Below are 24,105 nucleotides of genomic sequence, written 5' to 3' on the forward strand. Positions count from 1 at the left end.
GCGCCCGTCTCTAGCCCAATGCTTGTTCTTCTCACCAAAGCTCATGATTGTCCAGGACACGTAACACAGGTTCCAGTGATCAAGATCTTGACCATTAGCGGGTTCTGTACTGCTCTCGATGTAGCAGTCACAGTGGACAGGAAGGCCTGGGACGAGGTCAACTCGGGAAAATCGGCGGTTTTGCCCCGCTGGAGACAAAGTCCCCCATTCCCCACGTCCCCAGGACATGACGTCGACTGTGCCGCTGTGCCGAGCTGGGCGTTTGTTAATGTCTCGTCTCTGTCTCGGTGTGTTTCTAGAGCCACGGCCCTTTCGATGTGCTGTAGGAATCACCATCTCTCCCTGTGAACCACTGGATCTGGATGTACTGCTCTGTAAGTTGTTGATTGTCACCGCCCTCGGCTGGAACGGGAGTTGGATTTTTTGAGTGCTGAGACTTGAGGCATCAGGATCGGCATCATATGCCATGCCATGCGTCTTGTGCCAGTGCTCAAGCCTCCAACTCCCTGCTTTTTCAGACTTATCTAAAGCTTGGCCTATGGATACTACTACGTAGTCTGCTGTGTCACAGAGCCGAGATGTAATGTAATGTACTGAAGTGGCTGTACAGACAATACATGCACCAACGACCCATGTTTGTTTGAAATTGACGCGAGAGGAAGGCCATTTGAGCTGCTGGTCGTCTGAGGGTTGAGCTCGGAAAATCGGCTCTGGACGGTACACACTAACCCGCAACCCAGCCAAGTACCAAGGATGGAATACGACAGGCGAGACGCTCCAATTACATTGCCATGTCGATGAAACAACGATGGATTGTGAGGATTATGTATGTACCAAGGCTCGGCGGGAAGCCTTGTCAGTCAGCAGCACTGTTGTTTTTAGTGAAGCGTCTTGTGTAGAGTGCCAATGCTTGTGTGGTTGAGCAAAACTGCCTGGTTCTACTTTGTAAGCAGCTGATGCCGCCAAGAATACTGTCACTGATGCCATGGAAATTGTCTACGCCCACGGAAAAGACAATGGCGTTTTCTCACTTTACGAGTCGCCCAATTAATAAAATACTGATTCCTTCACAACTGCCAAGACGGATCGGGCAGGGCTCGGCGCAGGTGGTACCTTGGGTCAGGCGGCCTCTCATTCGAGCAAAGGGAAAACGCCCTGTTTAAGCATGAATTTAAGCGTTGTCAGCCACTTGCTTGGCACGGGTGTCATTCCGTCCTGGGGCGTGTCCCTACAAGCAACAAGTGACGAGAAGTAGCCGCGTCTTCCAATCCCAAGGCCGCAGCGACGCTCATCAGGAGGAGATAATGTGCTCAGCGTCCAGGCAGACCCTGCCTGAGCCCGCAAAAGAGGACAGTGGACACATGGTTGGCCGTCAATTGGAGCCCGTGGCTTGCGAGATGTGGTCTTGGTATGGTTGCGAGATGCCGTCGCAACCGTCTTGGCTTTTTGGCTTTGCAGGGGTGGTCTAGTGGTACGTAGCGGAAACAAAAATGGGCGTTTCTGATTCTGATTACGATTGCAATCCAATGGCATTATCTGGGGCACACCTCACTGAGATTCTTATTCCCGGGCGTGTTCGCGGTGCCGGGTGGATCAAGGATTTGTCTTGGCTTCCTGCTAAGAGGCCGCTAACCGCGGACAGGAGAAGCGAGGTTCTGCTGCCAAGAGGGAGAGGTGATGGTGAATAGGCGATTTGCTGTTGTGTAGTTGTCACTCCAGTCACTGTGAGTCGTGTAAGTCGTGTTCTAAATCACACGCAAGACGTCCCGAAGCAATAGCGGTAGGAAATCGGCTGTAATCGTCATGGCGGAGTCTAACCAATGTCACCATCTGGATATATCGGCATCTCGAAGCTCGCCCATGTGCTGTTAAGGACTTAAGGTGTCGCGCTAGACAGGGCCTCTCCATATTTCTAATTCTCGCGTGCCGATCTGTCCGTTCAGATCCCTGTCCATAATGACTCGGCTGACACCACAGGCTCATGGTGAACTCTGACCCTCCCTCCCTCAGCGGGCGAAGCTTTTTGTCTCTGTTTTTAAAATTTTACCGTGCAGCCCGATAAAAAGCTTGGCGCTCGGTGGCTGCATGCTTATTTGTTTTAACCATCGCATCATAATCCCTTGAACCACCATGATTGGCTCGACAGGTCTCCCACTGCCAGATATTGCTGTGTACGGTAGCAGCCTCGTCGAGACGTTGGTTATTCTGTCGAGTCTGTGCCATTGTGACTCTGACCTTTTGCCAACCCCAGTCAGTAATCGGATCATGGCATAACCCAAGTGTCGCCGATCTACCCGTCCAGCCGACAAGGTTGAGGTACATAGATAAAGGGGTTGTTAACACGTTAACCTATATCGTCAAATGTGGTGGCTCAGCAAAGGATAACCCAATATTCACGTTGATTCATTCGCTGGCATCGATATTATCACTGTGCTGCCTGCCTGCCAACCTGGTATCCTTAAGCATGACACCATACATCATAATACGGTGAGAACCCAATCACCAAATGCCCAATCGACTTACTCGTACTACGGCAAACCCTGATGCTAAGCTTAATTGTCACCGAAACCATGAGGTTAAAACTCTGACAGATAAAAGTTCCGTGATCTGTTGATCCAAGGAATGGACCACAGAAACCCACCCGTTTAAGTGATTAGTGCAACTTGGCAGGCTCAAAGTCATCACACGTTACTCTGCATCGTGACAAGCCTCAAGGAAAGCTACGCTGCGAACCAAGCCATCACCGCCACCAAGGACTTTATTAGAACAAGAGCCAGTGGCCTCGCTTAGAGCGAACGCCATATGCTTTGCTTGGTATCTTGAGCCAAAAGTCCGTCCATCTTGGCCCCCGCCAAGGTTCGCCGAGACTCATTTATCGTCAGAGTCTGGACTGGGCGCCATGCATTATTGAGCTGGGTCAGCTAAAATGAGGCACAAAAAATGAGAAAGTGTTAAACCCGATGCCCTGGCGTATCTTTTTTCTTTTTTAACTCAAAAACACCGCCAGGATCGTTGGTGAATGTGATATAACGCCGAGAAGCGGCGGCGGGCGTCGGGCGCGTGGTACTGACAGCACCAGGTTTGTTCGGTTTTGGCTAAATGGGTAAGGTAGTTCATGGCATGGTACCTTGCCGTTTACTCAGACAGGCAGGCAGACAGGACTCTCGGTGTCCTTTAAGCTCAGGCTAGCCCGTAACCAACAAGCGATAGAGGTAAGCATAACCACTGAAATCTGTCCGTCGAGGGGTCCAGACCGTCTGTCAGATGAGGCTGAAAAGGGGGTCACCAACGCGACCTGATTGGACGGGGTATGTTACGATGAGAGGAATTACAGCAGTCCAATTATTGCCCTTGATGGGCCCCCGTATTGAAGAATAATAAAATAAAAATAAAGCAAAACAGGTGACATGGTCAAGATGAAGCTATTTGTCACGTATGACGAAATGGTTTGCACGATGATGGGGCGAAAGAAGGAAAATGGAACAAATCCGTGGATCCAAGGAGAGAAAAAGAGGGGACTGAGGGAGAAAAAAGAAGGAGAAGAGTAAGAAAAAAAATCTACGATGAAGGATCACCAGAGAGAGGGAGAGAGAGAGAGATCAAAGCGTTACCGACCGATACTTAGACCTACGACCTACGACCTACCTCTATCGTCAGAGGTTCCACTAGCGGATACTGTATTATCTAACGGAATGTGTGCCCATTTCCCGAACAAGGGGTCTCATGGATAAGTCGGCATCGATCATCCATTTTGCGTGGTTTTGGTTTCTTGATGTTTGCCGTTGTCTCATTCCATGCCAATGGAACACGAGAAAAGAAAGAAGAAGAAAAAGTCAATAGATCAGCAAATGATTCATAGACCATAAAGAACAGATCACTCACTAATTTACCTGAATTAATATACTTGAAAAGGTCGCTGACTGCCGTGAAAACAGAGTTCCTATCAAACAACCCTGTCCCATACCGTGATCCATCTTAAGCTTATTTTCCAACTCTGAAGAGGGGGGTTGCTCAAAGCAGTAAGTGACAAAGACGAAACCCCCGGCCTCTTAAGGTGTCTCGTGTTTCGCAGGCATCGAGCGAGTCGAGTGGAGGACAGCCAAGGCAGGGCACTTTTGCGGTAGAGTTGACTAACTCAACTGAACTTGACGTGGCCATGGAATTTTGACATGAGACGAGGAAAAGAGAAAAGATTGCGCGGGACCCGGCAAAACCGGAGATAGTCAATAAAGAGACACCGCACCAGCGACGCCGTTATAACCGATTTATACGTACAAGGCATTTGGAGAACCAGTTTTACGTCTCGAGCTTACGGTGGACATTACATTACAGTCTGCTTCCAAATCAGGGCTTGCTAGTTAATGCTTCTGGAAGCAAGTTGCTCCCTCCGTCACTCACTGAATACGACCAACGGTAATACTTGTAAAGGGCCGAAAGATTCGGTGCTTGGCACGGCCGAGTCCTGTTGTTCCAAGACCCGTTATTTCCTTCTCTTTTTCTCTCTGCAGGACGGACGTCAAAGTCCCATTGATATCAACGGTGATAGGTAAAATTATCGCTATTACACCGAGCGTTGCCGTTCTATCCATCTTCAGCACAGTACAGTTACGGACGGATGGTGAAGCTGCGGAAATAACCCGTCCACTTCTTATTAGACACCCCCCAATAACTAACTCAACGGCTGCGTCGGCACGATCTCTGGGTCGCTGTGCCGCGGGATGATGGCATACGCCGCAAGATGGACAGATATGCTTATTATCACCAACTGCCAATGTTGGTAAAAGCCCTCTACCTTATTTCCACCGCTAGCCACCCACTCTCCCACTCCTCATTCGGTGGTTTGTATGCCCTGCTCCGTGCCGTCAAAGCCGTCCCATGAAACGCGGGTTTGCAAACAAGCGATACGACTGGTGGATGGCACCACAGCCGTTGGCTCGCTCTCGCTGGATTTCGTGGTGGCGGAGTTTCGGGCTATCAGATTTCTGTTTGGCGCTATCACTGCCTCTGTTGCCGTTTATCCAGATTCCTTCTCCAACCCCTGGTTGATTGGGGGCCGTACTTCCGGAGGAGTGCCTTCTAATTGATGGACTGCTCGAATTACGATACGTGGTCTCTTGCAATGCTACGAGCTTGAAACTCTTAACACCAGAAACATGTGGGAACTGTCGTTACAGACATTCGGCGGGGAAATCTATTCATGTCTTGCTTGGTGTTGAACTGGACTATGTTAGTCGTAGTTACGATGGCTTTAGGGTAGGTACGTTGTGGCGCACGAGAGGTCGTAACAGAGTAACTCCATCGTTGGTATTGTATATGTGTATATGGTCGTCCCAAATTGACTGTGTCGAAGTAGGTCAGTCCCGCTATTGGGGTATACCTGTAGAATATACCTAAATAATCACGGGGCTTAATGTTCTTGCTCCCCTGATGTTGTTCTTGACGAGGAGTCTCATGAGTTATCTCCATCACCACAAGACTAACGAGGGAAAACATATCTGCTCGTCATAGGTACGATACAACATTCGCACTTGTACATCCGGGAAGCATGTTATTCACCAGCCAGGTCTTCTGGAACCCAAGTCGAACCTTGTGCCGGAAGGTATCGTGACCGCCATCGAGTTAGGAGGAATGCGTACCACATGCAACACTAGGCATTGGCCGTTATTAACAGAAGCCAAGGTTCACTATGAACCTACGGCATCAATGGTATCTTTGATACTAAAGAGCTCGATGTAGTCTCTTGGCATAACGAGTCGTTTGAACACCATGCCACGGCACATACAAGACAGCAACTGTATTAAGATCTGCCAAGGCCACACTAGGAAAGTTCCTCCAGGAATGAAAAGTAAGCTGCCTACAAGCTACGAAGATTACCAGACTTACAAGCAGGTAAGATTAACGTAGCAGTGATCACATCACTCCCGTCAATAGTTCCACGACCACAGACAACCCGAAAGACAACAACGAGGTAGTATCTAGTACACCCCATCATGCTCTATCGCCAGTGTTCGCGATCAAGTTGAGCTCAAGCAGAAGCAACAAAAACCCATGTGCTTTTTCTAAGTTTTGGCTTATCATGTCGTGACCAATCCATCACAGAGTGATACACAGTCCCCCAGATACGACGATATAAACATGAATCAGAGATCTGAAAGACCCCAGCTCCTTGTCTCGATCTCTAGCAGATCCCACCCTCGTCCTCGTCCTCGCCATCGGAAGATCCAGCGCTCTCCCCGTCGGCCACGCGCAGTAAACCTAGATCGTGCAAACACTGCATGCACTCATCCGAGTCAACTCAGGAGCTCCTCCTCACCGTATCCAGCCCACACAGCTGAGATGCCCTGAGAGCCCATCGCTGTGTCACACAGTACTCGCGGTCCATGCATGTTTCCACGGGAAAGAGGAGACCGTGCATATCTCGTGACCGTTTGCCCTGACGGGATACACAAGTGTCGCTTGCTTTGGTGTGCGCAACGTGTCACGGCAAAAAGTCATAGTATCGAATTGCTCGCTGAAATGGACGTATCTCTGAGGGCGGAGGGCTATCCAAGGTAGGCAGGCATTAACGAGAATGTCCTGTTGGGCGTGGAAAGACGGTGAAGGCCATATCTGGGCGGCAGATGCAATGAAAATGAGAGGAGATGTGCAACTCCGAATCAGCGCTTAGCAGTCGCATCGATGGTAGTGGCGTGGAAAAGGGACGACATCACGGACGTTGGGCACGCCAGTGAGGTAGCTTAGAAGTCGGTCGAAACCAAGTCCGAAGCCACCGTGAGGGGGGCAACCCCAGCGACGCAGGTCGAGATACCAGGCCAGCTCCTTGCCCTTGTCGGAGCGCTTGCTGGGAACTTCTAGACCAAGGGCCCGCATGTTCTCCTCGAGTTGAGGCAGACGGTTCTCACGCATAGAGCCGCCAGCCAGTTCACCCAGGTGAGGAACCAGGAGGTCAAAACAGTCCACTGTCAGACCCGAAGCCGGAGACGAGGATGACTGGCGCATGTAGAATGCCTTGATATCCCGCGGATACTGTGTTATGAAGATTGGAACGTATGCATCCGTGGCCTCGTCGTAACCTAACTTCTCAGCGAGGTACTTCTCATGTTCCGATTGCAGACCAGAACCCCATGTAGGCTTGTGCTCAAATTGGTCGGCAATAGGCTTGAGAATCTCAAGAGCTTCACTGTACGTGATTCTAGGCCATGTCTTGGTGGTGAGCATACCTCGCCATCGACGATCCAGTTGTTCCTGGTCAACTAGGTCGTTAAATGCCAGGCGCTCGGAAGGTTCCTTCGAGTCAACCCGGTTCTGCTCAAGCTCCTTTGCAGCATTCAGCTCCTTCAACCCACTGGTCATCGAGTTCAGCATGCGCTGTGCTAGGTTCATGACTTCCTCCATATTATCAACGAAGCTCATCTCAGCCTCGAGCATGTAAAACTCGCTGAGATGTCTCGACGTATCACTCTGCTCGGCACGAAATGTTGGGGATAAGGTCCAGACGTTGCCGAGCGCCTGAGCGAGAGCCTCAAGATGGAGCTGAGAAGAGACAGTCAGATACTTGGGATCACGGAAGAACTCGTCAGGAGAAGATGCTTTGACAGCAAATGCTTCTCCAGCGCCCTCGCAATCAGAGGAAGTAATGATAGGAGGGTGCGTTTGCTGAAATCGCTCATGGAAGAAGAATTGTGTGAGTATGGCGGTGGCATCTGATCGAAATCGTAGCATTGTTGAGTTCAGAGGCGTTCTTGGCCGCAGATGTGAGATAGTGCGAAGACTTTCAGGGGACTGATATTTGTTCTGGATCGGATAGGTCTAGGTATGTGTAAGAAAAGGCCCAATCTGTGATATCCTGATGCTCTTGATAAACGTACCATAGGATCAGAGCCTCCGAGAACCTCCACCTCTGAGACCTTAAGCTCTGGCTGTTCTGAGCTTGTTGACTTTTCGCCCTTGCTCGAAGCCTGAGTTGTCCCACCGATGGCAGGCTGTTTTCTGCTCTCATCAACCCATGTTCCTTTTAAGCGGACAGCTGCACCTGGACGCATACTGTGGACAAGTCAGTCCAGTGTCAATATATGTGACTCAAGACCTACATACTCCGTGGCTAGATTCTTGTCCACGACCACCTGAACAGGTCGCATGGACGATCCATCGGTGATGTCGACAAAGCGTACCCCTGAGCTCTTCCGCACTGATCTGACCCATCCGCAAACTTCGACATCAGGCACATGGGCCGATGGGCCCCAAGCTTTAAGCTCAGCCACAGTTTTGATATCCTTCTGGCACTCGCCAGGAGGAACCTTGACCGCATACGGCCTTATTTGGGGCCTTGGTCTTCCCAATCTTGGCACTCTCGATGCACGAAACGATCTCATTATGAGAGATGACGAGTCAGTTGGTCGTTCTAAGATGTAAGCAGCAGAAGCTAACTCTGGGAAGTGCCTTTCCTCAACACCCAATCATGGAGCCCGAATCTGCTATGTTAGGAATCAGATCCGCCTCAAATCGGAAACATGCGCGTAATGATGTAAAAATAATTACGACTTTTGTCGGTGAGTGAGATGGGCTGAAGTAGTGTCGTGGCGTCCAACGCAAGGGATAATGGAAGAATGGTTGGCTGTGGAGAAATTTTGGAAATATCACGGGCTGGTCTAGGGTAACCTAATCGCCTTGCCGTGTCAGGTACTATCGATTGAATACGAAAGCAGAGCCCAATGAGGATGGCGGGCTCGAAGTTGGGCTCCCGTTCTGGTCAAGCGGCGGGCCCTTAAAAGAGATGTACCGCATCGGATCTCCATTTTGCTAGGACGAGTTGGAGCTGAGATCGGGGGATGCTCTGTAGAGGTGTCGATGTCATGCTGACCAACTCAGAGTGGCTGGCTGCAACAGTCAAGACGCCCTAGATAGGTATGTACTAAGGGGCCTTACGTACATAGGAGGAGGCACCTCTTCTAGGAGTTCTGTAGCTCTAGGTATCAGTGTGTGTGTGTGTGTGGTGGTTCTTGGAAACGGTTTAGGTTAGAGTTGTTTGTTTGTTTGATGTGGTTTTGACCTTATCGTCTATTACGGGCGGTACCTTAAGGGCCTTACCAGCGAGACGGTACCTCACGCACGCACCTCACACTCACCAAATTGCTGGGTCGCTAGGCTAACTTAGTCCCTGGTGTGCGTATCGTTGTTCAGGCAGGTGCAGGTGCACGACCCGAGCCAGTCTACCGGGACGCGCTTTCCTCGCTTGAAGCTAATCGAGCTAGAGCTACCTACCTTACCTCATTTCGTCACATCGATAAAGCAACTGCCAACTGGGAAGGCAAAAATAGATTCTCAGCTGGAATAGAAAAGGAAGGGACAAGGGAATACGTACATGGAAATTTGGGAAGGGATGCCCGGATATCAGATATCAGACAGTGCCCCTTCCTTTCCACATCGGTTTCAGGGATCCCTTACTACAGTTTCATATCCAGTTCAAGACATATTCTCTTCTCTTAAGTTCTCTTCCACCTCAACAACCTCGATTGCAATGCACCATGCATCCACTCTGAGATCTCACTCTCAGCCCGTGGTCCATCACCGCCTGGACTGTACATACCTAGGTAATCAGAAAATCGTATCAAACCAACGTCAGTGACCATGTTCCCGTCAATAATCCAATCAGATATTGCGTCCACTCACCCTCTACAACCGCGCTTCTCACGAGACACAGCTAGACACCAACCCACCTAATCGAACCAAGCGTGTTTCTCTCGACTAGTTCGAAGCCAAAAATGCGAACTCACCGATTTCCTTACACCAAAACAAGAGACAGACCCCGACATCATTCGGCCCAAGAAAAAGCAAGCAGCCCACACCGCAACCTCCCGCACTCTAGGTAGCATACAGTAGCATCTTGCCCCGGTACCAGCCCTGTCTCAGCCCAGGCATCGTGACTGGGTTTTATGCGGTTTTCCATGTCTCACATCTTGAACCGATCGATTGCGCACTCTGCACCCAGCCAGCCCCAGCATGTGGGAATCCCTATCGTACAGAACTGGCTGTACAAGTATGTATCTACGGATCCTGTACATATCTACCTTAGGTACAGTATGTACTTGATGAGGCTAGCTGGGATACCCGCCCGCACACAATCAATGAACGCATGAATCGACCTTGTCGATGCCGTCAGTCACTTCTCCGATACCCATACCAATCCTAGACTACTACTCCGTACCCTTTTCTTCACTTTTCCATTTTCTCGGGCCCCCATAGCTTAGCTGAGCCTCGTCGTCACAAATCACCCCACAATCACAATCACATCCACACTTCACCCTCTTTTGTCTCTTTCTCTCACAAGTTGGTTTTGGTCCGCCGCCCTGGGTATCCGCTTGGACACAAGCTTCCACCAGGCGAGATGAAAGGGTGCCACAGATCTTGATTCGCAACAATGTCCCGGCCAGTTCTGTCTCAGGCTCGCCGATAAAGATCATCCTCCTCTATGGTCCTTGTCGTCAAACAGCCCAACCAGCGTGGTTGCTACCTCCGTCTTGAGATGGCGGCGCCGCCTGTGTCTCCGTGAGATCTTGCAGATGCTCCACGGTTCCCGATATTGGAGGCTCAGTGTAGCCCACCCTGGTTCCGTCAACTTGGATGTTGGTGCCCCTACTGCACTGTACGCCTGTGATGGTGGGCTGCGATCTGGTACGGCACAGATCCCCGGTCGACTACGATACGTGGTTCCCAGTCCCTGAGCCCTCTGATGGGCCCTTTTCTTGTCCCTTCTTATGTCTTGTCTTGATTCGTCTGGCCCTGCATTTGCTTTTTCGAGCTGCCCTGTACCATTTGCAGCTCGTACATCCTAAACTTGTCTGTACAAGACCTATATGCCTGCTAGGTCATGTTGTCAAGCGAAACGTCCCGTTTTTGGCACCCAAGTCTTGCCGTACCCATAAAGTGATGCTGGTCTGTTTTTCTTCTGCTCATTCTTTGGCTTGTTGCCTCGCCTCAGGCCGAGTCTGTTCTAAACAAGTGGTTCAGATCTTGCACATGTTGGGTCACACAGCCCAGTGCCCATCCCTCCCTCACTCGCTTGTCCCGGAGAAGCCAGTCAACCAGAATATGAGCCCTTGGATCATGTCCGGTGACAGATTCCTCCGCCGTGTTGTTTCCTCAGACTCACGGCCGAGTGTCCATATAAGACCTCCCTGCCCTCCATCGTAGTCCTTATTCCCAGCCCTTCAGACCTCATCAACCCACTGCCACTCACTTTCACTGCTCTTCCTCACCAAGCTAGGCATCTCAAACTTGGCACTTATTCTCTCACTATTGGCGTCATTGGTTTGATAGCGCCTTGACTACAAGCTTGTTTAAAGCAGCACAAATCTGTATTGCTTACTCACACATCCAACACCTTCATCATGGCTCCTCCAAGATCCAGCCGGGTGCGGCCTTCAGAGGTCGCAGCTGATACCAAGAGGAACTTCATTCCACTTGTCAAAAAGAACTACGGAGAAGTTTTCCCACCATACTCCTACCTCTATAGACAGCCCATCATGCAACTCGCCATTCAGCGTCAGAAGCCTACGACTCGGCCACCCTCCTTCAGAATCGAAGTGGGAGACCCAGTCATGAAGGCATTGACATATGCAGCCATGGATACACAACAAAGCGAGGCTATGGGAGGTCCTCGAGTGCGGATTCCGTTCATATGCGCTGCGAATGAACGGAGGCCCGGTGGTGACTGGGAAACTGGATGCGTCGGATATGAGGAGAAGTTGTGCCGCCGAAGTAACCTCTCAGCCACATTGAACACGCCATGGCCGAACTCGCCGGAACCCAACAACTACCCGATCCCATCGCAGGGTGGCATCTTATCTGATGCTGTTGTGGTTTGCCGTGGACCGCATGACCGCTACGACAGGCTGGAGAGCTGGTTTGACCTACCCGTCGTGTCGGTACCACCAACCCGATGGCCCAAACTCAAAGACAACGGGCTCAAGTACTCTTTTGCAGAGGAACGTGAGATGACTCGTGACAAGCTTCGCGGAGCTCTCCGTATCTGTCTTTACAACGGATATGACCGTGTTGTCATTGGGGACTTTGGCTTGGGCAATGGCTACCGCAATCCTCCCCAAGAGCTGGCAGAGCTCTGGCGGGATGTATTGCTCTTCGATCCCGACCTTCGAGGACAGTTTGCCTACGTTGTCTTCGTCTTTGAAGACCCCCTACAAAGCACAATGCGCCACATCATGGACGAGATTACCAAGAAGGAGAACAAGGGCAAATCTAGAACTGGATCCTCCAGCTCGTCTGGGTCAAGTAAAAGCCACAGTAGTGCTCCCGCTGATCGTGAAATTTTTGAGCACGTCTTTAGTGCGAGTGAGGTCGACAGAGTTCTGCGACAGCCTGACCCACGATATGGACTTAACATGATTACAACATGATTTAGTTTGTATCAATCTGAGACAGATTCCAGAACACGGCTTGCCAACTCGAGAGCCGTACCAGCGGAAAACTTGAGTCGGGTTTGTCGACAAAGAAAACTTGTCTCAGGAAGATGAGCCTATGATGACTCTAAGAGTTAGTCATTTTTTGAGGCCGACCGACTTGGCGGGACCCTTGCGAAACGTTTCTTTTTTTTTTTTTGTTTTATTTTGACTGTACTTTCCCGCATTCTGGCGGTCAACGGAGGAACGACGAAAAGTCAGCGAGCGCATAGGGCAACTACGATACCAACCTCAACGACCAATCGTCTAAGGCCAATTATGAGGCAATGCAATGGATGAGGAATCTACGGAACAGAAACCAGACGAAGTCAGGGTATACGCAGTGTTACAGGAGTCATGTTGGTTCTTTGCTATTGTTGGTTGTGGTCATTTGACAAGGAATTTCTTTTTCTTGGTGTTCGGGGGTTGTGTCTGGCGCCTTATTGATTCCCGATCTACAAGTGGCCCTGTCGGGCTCCTGTATCACGACGAATAAATGATGGTATCGGCGTTGGGTGTGTCACATATATATTTAGCTCAGCTGTTTAAGTAATCTTGTTGCTATCTCATGTCGCACACGGACACACTGCATGCCCTTTCACAGCCTCGATCTACAATGTCGCTCGAGGGTTGGATGTGGGATGAACTCGGCCGAGACCCTAGTCAGGCTGAGATGTGACCACCCTATCGGTCCTCAAGCACTGAGATTCAAAGGCACGGTATCTGGATGCTAGGGTTCATTGGAAGAAACATTCCCTTGCTGAATCCCTTCTGTTTCAACTAAAGAGGGTGATTTAGATACGCAAGACTATTCGTCTCATATGACCCACCTATCAGCTCTCTTCGAACGTAGTTGAACCCTGCCTTGCACTGTAGTCACAACGTACATGCGGGTACCCCCGAAGCAGCCGGAGGATCGATAGGTAGCGTACTTTTCTAAACGAAACAAATGTCAGGGCTGAGTATTAAGTTTAGACTTGTTCGGACTTGCTTCTCCCAAGTTTCCTCGGATGTTTGTGTGCAGGCAGAGACTTGACCTGACGTGGCTCAGAAGATTGGATGACTTTCAAACATACGAGTCAACTTGATAGGTCATATCTAGGTAGCCTAATTAATCTTGAATCATATGAGGCTGACTACAGACGACAGGAATATATCTTCTGAAGGGGTAATTGAGGATTCAGCAGTGATCTCAACACGATCATCAAAATACCAATGCAAGATAACGCACCCCCCTGAGTCAAGCCCCCGACAACTCATCGATCAAAGATATATACGTATATCATGAAGCGCTTGAAGTTCAGCCTCGCGTGTAACGACAGGCGAACCTTTAGCCGCGGATAGCCGCAGGGGAAAAGAAGACTACACTCAACTTGGCTTGGACAACTGCAGCAGAAACAGACGCAAATGCACGTCGACGATCATGGGAGTACAGTACTTTACTAGCGGCAGATCATGTCCCGCAGAGAACCTATCTGATGAACAAGACGAGACATTGGCAAGCAAGGGTTTCGAGTTACATACAACACGTACGTATGATATGCTTCCCCATGGGCTTGTAACATGTTGTCTCCAGCTGTACTCCGTACATATGCATCTCAATCTCTGTGTTCCCTTCTCCACCGCCTCTTCAAATCTTGTATCCAAAACTTTGTCAAATAAACATTGCTCCCTCTTCTCGGACTGTTGCACAAATCTCGATTGCGACACCATTACACGACATCAGCATCTCGTTACATCGCAGACCCTTTTCCACGAGGCGCAAAGAACGGTGAAGGGTGCATACATACACAGAAAGTTAAGGATAGACTATAATAATAAAAAAGGAGAGTAAAAACAAACTCTAAAGTGGGGGAGGGTTTTTGTTTCAGAGGAGTCATGCGGAGGAGAGTCATGCAAAGAGGCGAGATGCAGTAACACAAAAATCTGACTGACCGCCTGAAAAAGAGATTGGCGAGGTGACAACAGAGTGTCTTTTCCTGCAAGGGAGAAACACATACAGCCAGCCTTGCTCTATTGTCTTTGCAACATTAAAGACAAGCATGAATACAATGTTGCGGTGTAAACTGTATACTTGAGTGTCTTCCATGTTACGGATGGACACATGTATCGTGCAACAGACAGGAAGGACAGTGTCCGTGACAAGACTGAGATGGACTCGACGATAATGTGTCGGTGTGTTCGTGCTACCCGCTACCTGTTAACCAAATCATCATCTGTCCTCTCACCCTGTCTTCCCCACCAAAGTCTTTTGCTTGTTTCTGTTACATTACTCCATATGATAAACGACCGCTGTTATCAAGATCCGATTCTATTAAGCTGCTGGACTTTTTCAACTACCAATAAGCTGGTCTCAAGCCTGCAAAGTTTGACAAGCTTGCCGCCGTGTGCTCCTCGCCCTCCTTCTTACGTTGCCCGCTCAGCTACAATGCATGTTAGACCTTTCTGTTGACAAGTCATGATTAGATGAAACTTACCTCCAACTGAACACCCTTGTGAATGTGTACCAGCCAATCCACGTAACTCTGAGCCTCGTTGTTACGATCTTCCACGAGCATACGGGCAAAGTCAAACTCGGCGCCGTCAATCCCTTGTCGAGCGAGCTGGATAGTGAGACCCTTTGAGCCACGCATCGTTCGGAGGAACTCGATAATGTTGCGGACTTGAGCGTTGAGGTGAGTCTCTAGCAGTGGTAGAGCTGATGTGTAGGGGTCAAGACTCTTGAGGGAGTCCTTGTCTTCACCAAACAGATCAGAGATGAGGTTAGGAGAAGTCTGTGAGTGGAACCAAAGGAGGCACTGTTGGCCATTGTCAACCAGATACACGCCACCAGGCTCGACTCGTGAGAATGATGTGCGGATCGCAGGGGGCATCTTGAGATGGCCTGTCTCGGGGTCGGCGAAGCCCTCTTCAGGTGCGAGGTTGTGGATAGGAATCATTCGGGGGTACAGATACAGGCTCAGCTCGAGAGCACCCATAGAACGAAGCATCCGCATCTCGTGGACTCTGCGGTCTGAGTTCTCGACACCTCCCTTGAGTGCTCGGCACTTGAGGAGACCAAGAAGGTACATACAGTACTCCTTTAATCGCTCAGGCATGACAAGCTGTCCTGGAGGATGCTGCTGAGCGGCATGCTTTCGATAGCAGGCGAGAACGTCGATAGCCTTCTCACTTAGCCAGTGACGGATATCCTTGAGGTTACTTGATGTAGTCGCCAACTTCGAGCTGGCTTCCTTTGCAAGCATACCAATGACAGCGTCCTGATCAACAAACTTGAGGCACTCACGAATACCCTGTTCACGCGCACCCGATTCCTTGGAGGTTTCCGTAACGCTGGCAATAACATTTGAACATCGCACGCGTCGCTCGCCTGAAGCCGTTGTATAGAGAAGGGCAGACTGGAAGTGAGCATCAAGCTTGGGATCCAGCTTGCCATCGTAACTAAAGCTGACACCCATTGCCTTATCAGCATCAATAACACCAATTTCCAAGTCGGCACCAAAGGTGTGTTGGATAAAGTTGCCATGGTAGCCCGAGACTTGGAGGCCGTTAGAGCATCGGACCTTCATAAGAGCTTGGAAACCAGTCTCTCTGGTCACGGCGTGTGAGATCTCGAGTGATAACTTTCGGCTATCCCTCGCAGCGATGAAGTTAGGGTAGTAAAAGGTCTCTCCGCCAGTGGTTGAGGAAACATGACCTAGAGAAAAATTAGCTTAGCATGAGTTCATGACACTTTGAAGGACTGGGCCTACCAATAGTCGCAATATCAAGATAACCACCAGAAGGAGCAGCAAGGAAGAAATCAGCACCGACACCGGAAGCAGCCATCTTCTCAGCAACCTTCTTCCAGGCCGGGTGCTCAGTTGTGTAGAGCTTCTTGTCGATTTCACCTCCAGGGTGATTACCATTGTCACGCATGAAGAGACGACCAGGGCCCCATGTTGGCAGCGCAGAGCATGATGCCACAACCTTACCTCCTGTCGCCTCGAGGGCGGCAAGTGCTGAGTTCAGGGCGGCGAGAAGGGCGGGCTCGGGGTTTTTGATGGTAGAGAACATATCCGGAAGCCTAGTAAGCAGAGATGTGATCACATCCTTGGAATCATATGGGTCAACAAAGAGTCCCTCACTCAGGGGCACAAAGGGGTCCTCAAGGTCAGGCATGATCATCATCTGAGCTTGATCCAGGGCAGGCTGTAGACAGTTAGTAAAAGCGACAGTATAAGTATCATCTTTGACTTACGTTGACATTGTAGAAGTGAATGTCCTTGTCGTACGTGACGAATCCAACCTTGGCACCTTCTGGTATCCTACGTTTCGGCTCTCCATTCTCATCCAACTCTTGATCTTCACCACCATATAGAGCAACACGGATACCCTCACAGAAAGCCTCAACATAACCCTTGTTGTAGGATTCTTGGGTTACATCGATAAGGAACAACCATCGCAATCCCACGGGCTCCCTGGTCCAGTACTCTTTAGGCACCACAAACTCTACAGTTCCTCGGTGAAGCTCGGGTCGAGTGTCACGATCAACTCGGACACCTTGTGGGTTGGTCGCAGAGAAATATTCGGGAGGAGTATCGTTGGGATATGCGCAGAGGTTGCAGACAAATTTGTTTCCACCTGAACGGAACATCATAAAGGGGTTCATATAAGCTCGGCATCGTCTGCATCGTGGGGGTCCAGGTTCACCAAAGTCGAGGACAGGAATTTCGGCTTCTCCAGCCTGCAGAGGAGCTAGCGGCTGCAGCAAGAGTCCCAGAGAAAGACCGGTAGCCTGCAGAGCGTCCTGAGTAGTGGGGATGTTGTTGAGTGTGAGTCGAGTGTACTTCGGTGACGAGTTGCCCTGGTCGTAGGCAACAAAGGAAACGGTCGAGGGAGGAGGGACATGTCGTTCGAAGGTGGGATAGACGTTCTTGAGGTAGTACTGCTGGATAGCATCTCGCGAGGCCGGTACGCTGGGCATGTCGTCAGGTGACACTCCCTTGGGTCCGCTGGTAGACACTGAGGCTGTACCGAGGCCCTCGCCGACACCGGGTGTTCCAGGAACAGGACCAGGACCAAATGCCGGGTTAACTGGCGCACTAAATTGGCTCTGACTTTGCATCTGGGGAGTTCCCTGGGGGCTTCCAAATTGACCTCCAAAACCGGGACCGCCAGGGACGCTGTCGAGGAACTGTGTAGCCGAGGTCCCCTGGGGAGGCATGCCATTGAAGGCTTGCGAGGAACCGGTAGGTTCAACGGTATGGTATGCATGACGATCCTTCTTCTTCCTTCTCGCTGTGCCATGTCCATCTCCCAAGTTCATTCCACCAAGCTGAGCGGCCAGTGTAGCATCTTGTGGTGGAGGAGCTTGGCCTGGAGGAGCCTGAGCCTGAGGAGGTGCATAACCGTATCCAGGAGCTGGTGCGGGAGAGCCAGTCATAGGAGGAGGCGCTTGCTGGCCTCCAAGATATTGGGGTGATCCATATGGGGATGCTTGTTGTTGGTAAGGTGAGGGAGCGATTGGCGGTTGGAACTGTTGCGCAGAGGGTTGAGATGTTCGGTTAGGATCATTGGGGTCGATAACCTCGCCGTGTCCAAGAGCGTGGTACTGAGCGTAGTCGGCCATTGCGACGTTGAGGCTCGGGAAGCGAAAGGGAAGAAAGTATCGAGGACGAGTATTGATCTATCGGATGAGCGTGTGCCCAGTAAAGGAGACGTGGGGCAATGAAATGTACCGTCCGTAAGGTACGATGATGGAAGGCGGTAGCTAAAGCTTGAATAACATGAGACAAGAGAATTCGACAAGGAAATTATATGCAGAAAATCAAGAACATGGTCTCCCAAGTCCGCACCCAAGCTGAAGATCTTCTTTTTTTCTTCACCGAGGATTTGATGAGCAGAATCGAGATGCTATCGTTGATGATAGGTGTCCTGCCTGCCTCGCTGGCCTTTTCTGGTGCACCTTCCGGTTGGACATTCTGGGCGATCGTGTTCCGTGTCCCACCTTACTCTGATTGGTAAAGCTTGGAGTATAAATTAAACATGCACTGTGCATGTGGACTGTGATCTATAAGACGGGTCATGTGATACTTCAACATAGCACTAGATAAGTGTAAGTAATGATGCGCATAACCAACGATATAATGCCACAGGTCTCGCTCAACAGCTGTGTAAACGATTTTGTGTGTGAGTACATAGCAGGGGCTTCTAGAATAATATGAAGAGTAGCAAAGTTGCTTGCCATGCTCAACATGGGAGGGAACCCGGCCCCTGTGTTAATGCTAACCTACACCTGTAAAGTCGTTGGCTTTTGTGTAACTGTACCGTTTTCTTGCAAGCTCGTGGGAGCACTTGAGAGTACTTCCTCTTTCTAATTTGTTTCATACCCCTATCTGCTGTTTCACTATTCTTGTTGTCATTGTAGAAGTTGTACTGGCTGTCGTAGTGACAGATATAGTATTATCATATTGAGATTCACTGATAAGCTCTGTTGTCAGAAACCAAGATAAAGATCGTTGCAGAGTGCAGGGAACCCTCCACCGGAAACTCAAATGAAGAAAACACTGACTCTCGAAAAAACAGACCCATAAACGAATCAATAGTGTTACTGTTTGGAGACAAGCCCAAGCTATGCCATGAGAAGTCCGCGATCGGGTAGGGTGTATAATCACGTCCTGATCACTAATATAGCGGAGAGCAAAAACAATGTAGACTACAGAGCTCAAATCAAGGTCAATAAACCGCATATTGAGATAGCCAGATATATACAAAGTTGGCGTATGTTTTATATGATTTAGTGCCCAGACGATAAGGCTGTTGAGTTGGGCGCAAGCTCTCATGATGCCACGTCCTGCCCCTCACTTGACGTAACGCGTTAATTGCGACGATGAAGCCTGAGGTAAATCCTCAAGTGGCTGGTAACATTGTTACGATGAGGTTGTGAGATGTTGACCTTCTCCCTCCTTAAGTGTTGTAAATAAGTCAAATACCAATTTAGAACGAAGAAGAATTGTAAATGCCCCAAGTCAGATCTGTCTCACCCGCTTGGCTGAGTATGAACAACATACATACATTGAGTAGTTTACGATAAGTGCAGGGAAATATAATATAAACAAGTAAAAGTCATCAAATAGAAGAAAATAACGAAGTAGAGATCGAAAAAAGCACCTAAATGAGAGATCATGACATGTGTGAATGCGAATCGTGGACTATTCACCATTCTGTGTTGCTCCTTTGACGCCTCCGACCGTGTAAGTCGTGATGCAACATCTTCGCCCTCTCAAGAGCCGATGGTGATATTTTTTTCAACGAAAAAAAGTAAAAATGTACTCAATTTGCATCCGCATACTTTCCGACGACTAAATGATGCAAAATTGGCTTGTAGTGTGGTGTGTGGTGGTTTAACGATTAGACAGTGGTGGGATGCGGATAGCTTCAGAAACGACGCGCAATGTTGAGAAATGCGCTTGGGAGTGACTTTGAGCGATATGGATCATATAGTTATGGAATCAAACCGGAACAACGTAGAAATTACACTATCGTGGTCGCTGTTTCTTAGAAAGGCACTAAAAAGCTTCACAGGAGCATATTCATCACTGTAAGAGTCGTAAATCGGAATGCGACAACGAGCATGGCTCATTCAATGGCCGCTCAACGGTTCTCGAGCGCGAAGGAAGCCTCATATATCAGTCGCAACAAGTCAGCGAATCCTCCACCTAATTTGGAACGCAAAAGATTGCCCGAGACTGGCAAGAAGACAAAGGAATCGAGTCATTCATCTCTTGGACAATGGTCGTCGAAGAAGCGAGAGAATCGAGGGAAATGGATGCTCGGGGGCATGAGTTGCGCTCGCATTTTGCCAGACTCTAGATCACACAGAGGTACACCTCACCCGAGGTGATGTCTGGGCTGGCCAATCAGAAAAATGGTCACTTGCCCAGGATTATTTTGGCATTTTTGGGTGCCCCATTTTCTCAAGTGCCATATCTCGGAGGGTCCAGGCTTGGCATCTCTCTAACTTTGATGAGCTTGGGTGTGGCTGGACCCAAATAGTGCAAGAGATTGTGAGTTATGCAGCAAGCTTCGGCCAATCCAGAAGCGCGATAAGAAAGTTCACGTGTTCTAATGAAGATCTTGTCGCTCTTGTGCGCTGTTTTGTGCAATGGCATGCCAGCGGGTGCTAAGTGTGCATACGCATTTTTAGTGTGGCGCTTTGAAATGCCCCTCCTCCCAATCGGGGCAAGTGGGCCTATGGCAGGTGAGCAAGACGGGAGAGTTGCAAAGATGTAAGAGGAGAGCAGCGCAGGAGCAGGAGAGCTTGGGGAGGAGAGTGATTGCGCTCTGCCCCCGCCCAATATATAAACATGACCCGTCCCCTCCACGCGCCCGACCAAGATAGTTCTACTCGTCGTTTGCTCTCCAGTCTCTTATAAACGTCTTCCAAAGCCTTCAATCTCTATAAACGTCTTTGTCGCGTCTCATTCATCGTCTCAACTACACGTCTTTATTCAAGTCATCTCAACCCACACAATCCTCCACAATGCCTCCCAAAGCCGCTGCCGTCGCTCCCAAGAAGTCTGGCCACGCCAGCTATCAGGTGAGTTCATTCAGTCTCGAGATATTTCTTCTCGACTGGTAGCTAACATTTAATCTCAGGACATGATCACTGATGCCATTGTCAACGTATGTGAATTTTGAAAGCTCCCCATCCATGTCGCGTCCACCATCGCGCACTCAGTCTTCGGTCGCGGATGAGGCTATCGCCACGCGCCCGCCCGACTATTTTACTTAACTCATTCTCTCTTCATTCGTTTTCACTCACTAATGCGCTTTCTTTGCAACCAACAGCTCAAGGACCGAAAGGGCTCTAGGTAAGCTTCATTTTTCATTTTCCCTCGTCGCGCAACACATTCACGTTGTCGCCTTTCCCTTCCCTCTTTTCCCACCAAGTGCTGACTCGCCACGCAGCCGTCAATCATTGAAGAAGTATGTCAAGGCCAACAACACTCTCAATGTCACCGACAATATGTTCGACTCTCTCTTCAACAAGGCCTTGAAGGCTGGTGTCGACAAGGGTGTCTTTGAGCAGCCTAAGGGTCCTTCCGGTGGTACCAAGCTCGCCAAGAAGCAGCCTGAGGCTAAGAAGCCCGCTGCTCCTAAGAAGCCTGCTGCCGAGAAGAAGGAGGCCGCTGAGAAGCCTGCCGCTAAGAAGCCCACCGCCCCCAAGAAGGCTGCTACCGAGAAGAAGGCTGCCCCCCCCAAGAAGGCTGCCGCTGAGAAGAAGACCACCGAGAAGAAGGCCGAGAAGGCTGAGAAGCCTGCTACTGCCAAGAAGCCCGCTGCCCCCAAGAAGCCTGCAGCTCCCAAGAAGGTACGTGTTGACTTAGCTGCTCTTGTACCACATCCTCTAACATTCTACACAGGCCGACAAGGCTGAGAAGCCCGAGACCGCTCTCACAAAGACAAAGACAGGTCGCGTCACCAAGACCCCCAAGACAGCAGCCCCAAAGAAGACTACTGCACCTAAGAAGGCAGCACCCAAGAAGGCCGCTGCCAAGGCGTAAATGACGCTGAGCAGTATTGGACTTTAATTAATGACGGCCATGGCGTTAAAGGATCTGTTCACGGCAAGGGTACGGAAAGTACGGCTACTGGTATTTCGATGGTTTGGTTCGGAGCGCGGGATTATCGGCTGTTTGTTTATACGTGCACGCGGAGAGTCGCGTCTGTATGATTCTACCCTCAGCCATCTCATTATGTTGGAGGTGGTACACTAGAAGTGAGGGTCATTTCTATGCGATTTTGTCCCCTGTGTTATCTTGTATGACATGACAGAGTCTTCTTACGGTGTGTCATGGTTTGAAACAATGCTGGAGGGGACGGTCGGCGTGTCTTTGGAGGGGGCAAAAGTCTCGGTTGTGGGTGAGGAAGGGTTGGTTGCTTGCAATTATACATACCACTGTCGCTGTTTTCAGTTATTCTATTTGAACCACGCAATGAACAATATTCAAAATTCCTCGTGATTCTATGATAATTAATGATTTTCGGATATCCTGTGAGGTATGAGCGAGCGCGTTTAGGTGACACGCTGTCTTAGGGCTTGTTGACGTGGGTTGAAGTGAAGCGTGTCTCGACTCAGCCTTTGCCAGGGGTGTTTCACGTGGGTCGCCAACATGTTCTGACTGACGAACGAAACAACAGACTACGTGGAGGAAAAAGGCGGTCTTGAGCTTCTTCTAACTCTTTGAGTTTGGATGTGTATGTATGAAATGAGCGCAATCTAAGACGATAGTTGCCTGTTGGTGGTCTGAAACCGTAGAGCATTTACGCGTCAGCCTTGTCCTGCGTGTAAGTGAGTCTCAGTATCCGTAAAGTATATTCGTATTCGCAGTTAGTTTCTTAAGCGCGAGTGCACATTCCAAGCCTTACTCGCCACAATAGAATTGTTGCTTCGAGACAAGAGCTTTCTAGTCATTCATCATAACTGGCTGTCATCTTGCCTTGGCTGAGGTGTTGGCACTCCGGTCGCCGCCATATCATGGTTGAGTGTGTCGCTGACCTGGGTGTAAGGAATTGTAGTCGAGAAAAGTGGAACCCTGAAACTTTTGTGCTGGCACCCGTGGTGTCTCTTTAGAAGGACAACTCACCTCTCAAGTCTAGGTAGCTCATGCTGAAGACCTGAGTAGGAGAATACTTAGGAATACTTAGAGGAGTTTCGGTAAAGAGTGCCTTTTACAGATGATACGGTAACTCATTTAATTACCAATAGGGCTAAGATATGAAGCTTACAGTACTCTTCGCACATAGTTAGCAAGACACACACACATTGGATCTCAGCGTCTATTCCGAAACCGTATTGTCCGGGGCGTGAGATGAGACATTTCAGCTCCAGATAGGTACAGTACCTATCTACCTGTCGTCACGACTCACGTGCCTCAGGTCCCAACCTACCTATGTGAAGCTTAAACAAACGCTCGTACCTGTACTTCCTTGCAGCACAGATTACCGAGCGAAGAGCTGTGACAGTACGTATCGTGCTTGTAGGGACCACCTCACAATGCCCAACGTCAGCAGTATTTCTGCCCCTCGTAAGCTCCCGGCTGGCCCGTGCTTCTTCATGCCCGTCAATGATCATCGCCTGTTCGTTCTGTTTCATTCTCTTGAGTTGACTGACTCTGTTCGTTGCCTCTCTCCCCTGTCCTGTCCTATCCTGTCCTGCCTAAGATAGGTTTCTGATTCGTGCCACGGACGGTTCATCTCCCTGAAAGTGACTCGATTCTGTGCTGGGTCCAGGCACCGTTAGCGATAAGATATTGACCCTGGGGCCTGAAGGCGCTGACGACTTCAGCCCACTTTGGACGCCTCTTAAGTGGCATCGCCAGATTTCTTTTCCTTCCCCCAAGTGACTCAAGACCTCGTTTGGTACAAGCAACACTTCAGGCTGTGTGCGCCTTGCTGCGACGTCCCCCTCCAGCTCCTGACCGATCGTTCCGGGGGGCACTTGCTGCGCTGTGTTACGCCTGAACCTCCCGTCATTTCCTCACAAGGCTACTCCGTACCTATCTACCTATCTACAGTACCTTGCCTTGCCTACAAGACCTCCACTGTGCTTCGTTAACCTCAAGAAATCCACCATCGTCTTGTCTGTCTCATCTGCGCTGCGCTG

At 49.8% G+C, this 24,105-nt stretch overlaps 6 protein-coding genes across 9 annotated transcripts; 4 read left to right on the top strand and 2 right to left on the bottom strand.

Annotated features, from left to right (window-relative positions):
• Positions 1-1,490: 1,490 nt before the first annotated feature.
• Positions 1,491-1,678, top strand: FVEG_17033 (hypothetical protein; the record flags this gene model as incomplete). Its single annotated transcript, XM_018906273.1, has 2 exons — positions 1,491-1,574; positions 1,643-1,678. 2 exons carry the CDS (start codon positions 1,491-1,493, stop codon positions 1,676-1,678), a joined length of 120 nt encoding a protein of 39 aa, XP_018759060.1.
• Positions 1,679-5,727: 4,049 nt separating this feature from the next.
• FVEG_11468 (asparaginyl-tRNA synthetase) lies at positions 5,728-8,648 on the bottom strand. Its single transcript, XM_018900736.1, has 3 exons — positions 8,095-8,648; positions 7,869-8,043; positions 5,728-7,809 (listed from the first exon to the last, which is right to left on the bottom strand). Exons 1-3 carry the CDS (start codon positions 8,370-8,372, stop codon positions 6,664-6,666), a joined length of 1,599 nt encoding a protein of 532 aa, XP_018759061.1. The 5' UTR covers positions 8,373-8,648; the 3' UTR covers positions 5,728-6,663.
• Positions 8,649-9,610: 962 nt separating this feature from the next.
• FVEG_11469 (hypothetical protein) lies at positions 9,611-13,096 on the top strand. Its single transcript, XM_018900737.1, has one exon. It carries the CDS (start codon positions 11,388-11,390, stop codon positions 12,411-12,413), a length of 1,026 nt encoding a protein of 341 aa, XP_018759062.1. The 5' UTR covers positions 9,611-11,387; the 3' UTR covers positions 12,414-13,096.
• On the bottom strand, positions 12,967-18,415 carry FVEG_11470 (hypothetical protein). Of its 2 annotated transcripts, XM_018900739.1 has the most exons (5): positions 16,696-18,415; positions 16,208-16,646; positions 14,933-16,152; positions 14,391-14,878; positions 12,967-13,391 (listed from the first exon to the last, which is right to left on the bottom strand). In XM_018900739.1, exons 1-4 carry the CDS (start codon positions 18,064-18,066, stop codon positions 14,792-14,794), a joined length of 3,117 nt encoding a protein of 1,038 aa, XP_018759064.1. In that variant the 5' UTR covers positions 18,067-18,415; the 3' UTR covers positions 12,967-13,391; positions 14,391-14,791. The 2 variants fall into 2 exon arrangements, with proteins under 2 accessions (XP_018759064.1, XP_018759063.1); XM_018900738.1 differs by lacking the exon at positions 12,967-13,391 and having other exon boundaries at positions 13,845-14,878.
• On the top strand, positions 13,290-14,862 carry FVEG_17034 (hypothetical protein). Of its 2 annotated transcripts, XM_018906275.1 has the most exons (3): positions 13,290-13,378; positions 13,431-13,546; positions 13,605-14,862. In XM_018906275.1, exon 3 carries the CDS (start codon positions 13,879-13,881, stop codon positions 14,287-14,289), a length of 411 nt encoding a protein of 136 aa, XP_018759066.1. In that variant the 5' UTR covers positions 13,290-13,378; positions 13,431-13,546; positions 13,605-13,878; the 3' UTR covers positions 14,290-14,862. The 2 variants fall into 2 exon arrangements, with proteins under 2 accessions (XP_018759066.1, XP_018759065.1); XM_018906274.1 differs by having other exon boundaries at positions 13,431-14,862.
• A 2,332-nt stretch (positions 18,416-20,747) lies between the features above and the next one.
• On the top strand, positions 20,748-22,487 carry FVEG_11471 (histone H1/5). Of its 2 annotated transcripts, XM_018900740.1 has the most exons (5): positions 20,748-21,036; positions 21,096-21,122; positions 21,288-21,310; positions 21,408-21,810; positions 21,863-22,487. In XM_018900740.1, the coding sequence occupies exons 1-5, from the start codon at positions 20,980-20,982 to the stop codon at positions 22,001-22,003; spliced, it is 651 nt and encodes a 216-aa protein (XP_018759067.1). In that variant the 5' UTR covers positions 20,748-20,979; the 3' UTR covers positions 22,004-22,487. The 2 variants fall into 2 exon arrangements, with proteins under 2 accessions (XP_018759067.1, XP_018759068.1); XM_018900741.1 differs by having other exon boundaries at positions 21,096-21,310.
• The last annotated feature ends 1,618 nt before the right edge of the window (positions 22,488-24,105 follow it).

The sequence above is a fragment of the Fusarium verticillioides genome, chromosome 7, assembly GCF_000149555.1.
Source record: "Fusarium verticillioides 7600 chromosome 7, whole genome shotgun sequence".
Classification (NCBI taxonomy): domain Eukaryota; kingdom Fungi; phylum Ascomycota; class Sordariomycetes; order Hypocreales; family Nectriaceae; genus Fusarium; species Fusarium verticillioides.